The sequence below is a fragment of the Sinohyriopsis cumingii genome, chromosome 6, assembly GCF_028554795.1.
Source record: "Sinohyriopsis cumingii isolate HCF-2022 chromosome 6, ASM2855479v2, whole genome shotgun sequence".
Taxonomy (NCBI): domain Eukaryota; kingdom Metazoa; phylum Mollusca; class Bivalvia; order Unionida; family Unionidae; genus Sinohyriopsis; species Sinohyriopsis cumingii.
In genome coordinates, this window is record NC_142966.1 from 152,318,099 (window position 1) to 152,324,653 (window position 6,555).

The 6,555-nt window shown below is 35.6% G+C and overlaps 1 protein-coding gene across 4 annotated transcripts in view; it reads left to right on the forward strand.

Moving 5' to 3' along the window:
- The window catches only part of LOC149798280 (uncharacterized), a 29,190-nt gene extending 22,835 nt beyond the window's left edge, over positions 1-6,355 (forward strand). For 3 of the 4 annotated variants that reach the window (XM_089960565.1, XM_089960568.1, XM_089960566.1), the window contains 2 exons: positions 1,550-1,604; positions 4,371-6,355. In XM_089960565.1, coding sequence (XP_089816691.1) covers positions 1,550-1,604; positions 4,371-5,118 — 803 coding nt within the window. In that variant the 3' untranslated portion in view covers positions 5,119-6,355. The remainder of the gene's footprint in view (positions 1-1,549; positions 1,605-4,370) is intronic. The other variant, XM_089960567.1, reaches the window with a different exon arrangement.
- The last annotated feature ends 200 nt before the right edge of the window (positions 6,356-6,555 follow it).

Below are 6,555 nucleotides of genomic sequence, written 5' to 3' on the forward strand. Positions count from 1 at the left end.
AAAATTCTCAATCCCTGGACCAGGTTTGTAGTTTAGTTGGTTTTAACATCACATAGTCTATATAAATTTTTTGAAGAGCTTCAGTTTAGCTTATATCGTGTACAACAACTTTGGAGTCTGAATGAATAAAAAAAAAATACATGTCCGACTTTCACTCCAAATACGAAACAATTAAAAACTTTCGTTCAATTCCTCATGTAAATCATGTACATGTATTATATAATAATTGTAATAACCAACTAACTGTGGAGGACTTTTACGTTTAAATATCATTATCATATGTTGTATATACGTAATGCGTGTAATAACACTTCATGGCGTTACATGTATAGAGAGGTCTCAAATGGGTAAGGATTTGATGATGAAATTATCTATGATTTTCATAAATTCAACATTAAATCAATACCCATTTGAGATTCTTTATTTAGCATAGTTATATTTAGAGTGGAAAGAATCGATGTAGAAGAAGAATACATTATTTTTGGAAAGTAATTTTATTCTGGCTCAGACGCTACAATTTTCAATTCATGCGCATGAAAAAATAGTTCCTAAAGCGATTTGAACAACATTGCACACTTCTATAACTTACAACATTTCAAACTAGATTTATGTTCACAAATTACATTTCATGAAACAAATGTCATTCCAATTAATATGAAATTTTAGATGGACATCATTTTTCGAAACATCATTTACAATGGCAATTTCTTTGTGATGTCACACAGTTCATCGAGTCATGTAAGATGGAATAGTTGTGGCGCCATATAAATAAATGTCAGTGAGACTGTTTACAAAGTTTCCACCAAAATTCGTGTCGATTCCACTACGGACAGTCACCACAGTTGCAGTATAGGGTATGGCAAAAGAGATAGCATTCCTGTTGTCGGATATTTGTTTAAAGGAATGCTTACCGGATTCAGAAACGTGTACCGATTCTAGAGGTGACGATGTTGAGGATACGTGTCAATTTCGCTTTGCATTCACATGGATCTCATGGAATTTATATTCCCAGATTGAAAGCTATTCTAGCTAGATATTTACATTATTTGATTTGGAGGAATCATGTGATTGGATAACATTTTATTAGTTGATCGTTTGTCGATATTCTCTTCACACAAAAAAGGCTAGTGTATTTACTCCAGTAGGTTGATATTTAAACCTTGGTTATTCTTCGGGTGGGGTGCAAGATCCATACTGCGTTCTAGCAGTGATGTAATTGTGACAATCTGCATTAAAATTTGCATGACAGGTGTTGGACAGCATGATGCAATTTCTCGGTGCTCACACAATTTCCATTAAGCTATGCGAACATTTACTCACGCTCTAGCTTTTGTTTGACTTTCGGAGAATTCTGGTTAGGATAAATGGACCATTCTCCAACCTGTGATGGGTTTTCCCAATGTTTATTCGGCTACGATCGGAAAGACGGCCGCCATGTCTTTGATAGCACCAGTAAGATGAATCGACTCCAGTAGTCTGGGCAAGGACAGTTCCTACCGTTTTTTTTTCTTTCTCAAAGAACACTCATGTAAGATCTTCTATTTTCCAGCTCCTCCAACTGATGATTTTACTAACACAGGCTACTGTAAAGAAGAAACTAACAGGTAAATCGACTAACGGTCACCTCGATTAACCATGCAATTTCCAAAGCACAATGGAAAACGCCTATTTTATTCATTTGTTTTGATTTGTGCACTTAGTAACGGTTATTGGCGCAGATATATGGCATACTACTCAAGACGAAAAGAAACAAATAGAATCAGAAAGTTCAATATTTTCTACGTCATTGATAGAAGAGGGGCGTAAAATTTAGGCGCGCGTTGCGGACAGGTGACACTACTTATATGGTACACATTTCCTGAAAATACCATGTCACATATCGTCACATGCAAATTTTATTCTAATATGTAAGACAATGTGCACAGTAACTTGTCTGTGAAAGCTTACACAATGACATTTTTCTCAAGATCACACATTTCCGATAATGTAAATCGCAAACGTCAGTGCAAAGGAAATCTTTTGAATTTAAATTTATTTCAAAACACTGAGATTTGTCCTCTATCGCAGATGAAAATAATAATAATAATAATAATAATAATAATAATAATAAGACTAAAAAGAAGAAGAAACATAATCGGCTTCAACATGGCAATTTTAAAGCGACTAACAACAATCTCAATATATCATGTGTATTCTAAAGAACTCCACATCGGAAATAATTCTATGTAGTGATACGGCGTAAAAATCGATGGAATATGGCTGTGAACTCGACCACATACTAAAATACCTGGGTAAAAGGAAACATGTCAACGTCATTATACTGCATTTATGATATTATTTGCTAAAATTCATAAAAAGAACATTCTCTACTGAGTTCAGGCTAGAAAACGAAACTTGGGATTGTTTCGTCCAAGAATAAGTTATCTACTTCCACTGGCCCGTAAGCAACTCCATGATAATATGGTATGTGCACATGACGTCATTGTGGTTAACAAGGTACATGAACATGTAAAGAGGGTTACTGAGGTATTTCGATGTGGTTTCCGATTATGGGAGGAAAGGGTCATACTATTGTTGTAGGTGTAGGAATACGCATCAGCTTGATAGGTTTGATGATTCGCCTTCGGCGGTGTGCACAACATGTTACGACAGCAAATGCCGACAATGTTCCGATTGTAACTCTGTCTCTTTCCTCCGACATCTGGTTCCTCGCGAACAACATTAATTCACAGTAGAGTTCTCTACGGCTACGAGCGAGATCAAATATTTCTCGACTAGAGGAAAAAGTTGAAAGATATTACAATTGACTACAGATACTGGTAAGAACATACGGGTTAACCAGATTTGTGCAAGTTAACTTCCGGGACTTAACGATGGTCGATCATCAAACTACCTCTCAGGGTCGGACAAAGGTCAGTACAAACGATTGTACCGTGAAAATGAGGCTTAACAAAACTTTGGTAAAGTCTTTGACAAGTTGACAGATTAGTCGGCGTTCTTAACAAGAACTTAGATCACATACAATTATGTAATTTATTTTCAATTTATTATTTGTCTTCCATCAATCATATGAAATATGAGTAGGTGGTACTAGTTTTTGCTATGCACGAAAATATCGTCGGAGTATGGTATTCTTTTCAGTACATAGCATGGGAACTCACTGACCAGGTTTACATAGATATATTATGCCACATCTAAAATGCATAATGAATATGTTTGTTTGCTGCTTATGCACATATATTCCCATCTAGTGCTGATGGACTTTTCGGCGTAAAAATAAACAAATAATGGGATGATCCAAAAATTTTGTTCAGTATCGTTTAACGTGGCGTAAACAAGTATGCAGTGGGTATGTAACATGGAACCCGTAGAAGCTCTAACATTTTAAACGTTACCAGATCATGATGTCGCCATCTAATTGTAAAGAAAAATTTCTCTAACCACTTCCTCCTCCCCACACGATACCACTGGAAATGAGCACACCTGTTGTAGCAATCAACTGTACAAACTTTGACAAGACCAGGAAGTTTGAGATATGTAAAATAATTTCACGGTAGCCAAGATATTTTTCCATTATATCATTCTTGTATCTTCAGTTAATGTTAATTATTAGATTTCTCGATACTGCCGGCTAATAAGACGAAGGACTCAATATTCTAGATACCTTTTTATCATGAACATTAGTCTTAAGCTCAAACTCACAAAAGTTTGACAATCTGTAAGTCAGAATGACACAATTTTCAGGACTGTCTTAACACAAGTGCATCGGCTAGATTGCAAAATGCTGTTGACATGCATGTGATCCAAGTATTGTATCCGATTTGGGGCTATTGAGCTTGAGCTTGATTTCGTGGTCAACAGTTGTGAGAATATGGGGTTTGAGCTTATCCTGGTTTCCATGGCGTCAAACAAATAAATAACATGACCTTTCCTGTACTGGACGCTAGTCTATTACAGTTAAACTGTCCAGTAGACATTTTCCCCATTTACAGTCATTACGACTCAAAGTGCAATGGCAAAACAAAAATGACTATACAAAAATCTTTGAAGCGATATAACTATTATTTTGATGTTGTGTTTTTCTCCTGAAGGGTTTTTATCTACGGATACCTAATGATTTTATGCAAGAAACTATAAAATAACAATTGTTTTACGTATCTTCATGTTTCTTTAAACGTTAAAAGGTTACAACGCTAGTTAAAGCTCAAATCAATATATATATATATATATATATATATATATATATATATATATATATATATATATATATATATATATATATATATATTCAAAATTCTTTAATAACATTAAAAATAATGTAATCTAATATTAAAACGATGAAAGTTACTAACTTGAATCTTTACTCTCAGCAGACCCAAAGATCATGGACAGACTCCAAATGTGGCCGAGCCTCGTTTAAAAAAGAAGGTCCCTCTCAGACCGGCTCAATACAAAACTCTCCCTAGCGCATTAGGAAGGAAGTGTTTTGAAGATTTGGACGACGCATTGAACAAAACGGGCGCCGTTGGACCTTTATGCCACACTCTCGATTATCGCCTCGACCAGTCGGACAGACAAGAGCATCCAAGCCTCACGGATGCATGGTATAACCAGCCTAACGAATGGGATCGTCATCCTGACGACTGTCGCCCTTATTATATGGGTAAACTATCTCACCAGAATATCAGAAAAGAAGAAGGCATACATGGAAACGATGTGTTTGACGTCAATGAAATTTTAAAGAATGCGAATGCGATCGAAGTCATTCACGAGATCACTTTAACAGAAAATATGTACGAAAATTTGGTCTCATTGAGAGAGGACAAGACGACGCAGAATTTAAACCCAGCATTCCGCCAGTCCATTCAAAGCTACATTGATATGACGGCATCGCCAGATGGAGAAGAGTATGTGCAGATGAAAATTACCTTAACAAAGTCAGCGGCATCTGAGATTTGTCGGAAGGCGAGATTGCGTGGAATGAGCTGTACCTCAGAAGTGTTGCATGGATACGTTTTGGATAAACCAACGAATTCCAGTGTCGATCGTGGAGTAGGTGGCGAAGACTATGTTCGCATTAATTCCCGCTGTCCGGCGTATACTGAGATCACTGATTGAACCGCAGTGGAAACAAAGTGGAGATAACATTATCACATTTCTCTTTACATGGTGACCTACCTCTTAATTGTTTGGGGTTTCTCCAGAAATTCTGGATCAGACGCAATTTACGAATAAATCTTCCAGCCTTCAGAGTTTACATTGGAAAATTATATTTTTGAAATTGCACAATTTTTAACATTAGAGGAGTGAGCAGAACCAAGTCATTTTATGTAAATTATTCATTTAAGCCGAACATTACCCCATTCCAAAGACAATTTTGTCCAATCCATCGTTTAGACTATGTTTTTGTAATGAAATTTAAATTTTGACTATAATGTTGATTACAAATAATGTGATTATCAGTGCATGCGACATCAAAGTTTACGTTACGGAAATATTCATATTTCTGAGTTCTTGAACATCACCGTGGAGTTGCATTGTAAGAAAAAACTTGATATTAAGGCAAATAACACTTTCATTTCAAGATATAATTTTGACGAATTCACAAAATATTAGTTACATCTTTTACAGGTTTGAAGGTTATATATGTTTGATTCTTTTGAATGCGTTTTGTAGTGATAATGTCCAAGCTGTCGGAACAAGGTCCGACAAACTGAGAGTACACGTTTGATGACGCAGACTTTCGTGCCATTTCTGCAAAGGCTGGTCAGCAGTACGTTTGAATTTTGAATATACATTGATTCCGTAACAGCTAAATGGAACTTTTTATTCGTCACGTAACCAAAAGACTGATTGGATTAGCTTGAAATGTCCCCCTTTTCTCCTCATCTGAAAACAGAACAGAACAGAATATCTGCTGTATTACACAGTCTGTTGGACAGTATCATACAGTGTTAAGATTTCAATGGAGCTGTTAGTTTAAATATCTGCTGTATTACACTGTCTGTTGGACAGTATCATACAGTGTTAAGATTTCAATGGAGCTGTTAGTTTAAATATCTGCTGTATTACACAGTCTGTTGGACAGTATCACACAGTGTTAAGATTTCAATGGAGCTGTTAGTTTAAGGAGTGCAAGATTATGACACAAATAAAAGAATTAGTGTAAAATGTTATCAATACACTGATTCATAATTGAAATTGAACTGTGTTGTCGGTGGTAACGGTTTATTTTTGTTAATTATGCCTCCGACATGTGCTTTCACTTTTAACATTAATTGTATTGTTCTTTTTTTGTTAATGACAATGTCAGAATTGTCTGTATCTTTCTTAATTAATAAACATGTTATTCCAATTTAAAGTTTTATGGTTAACTGGCAGGACTCAGATCATAATTATTTTACCTATATAGTACCTAAATTTGTTTGCATGCATCATAAATACAGATTGACAATAAACATCCATCACTAGGCCCATCCAGCGTTTGTACCTCAATGAAACAAACATTCGCACAAATACCCATAGAAAACATCCAACACTAGGCCCATCCTATAT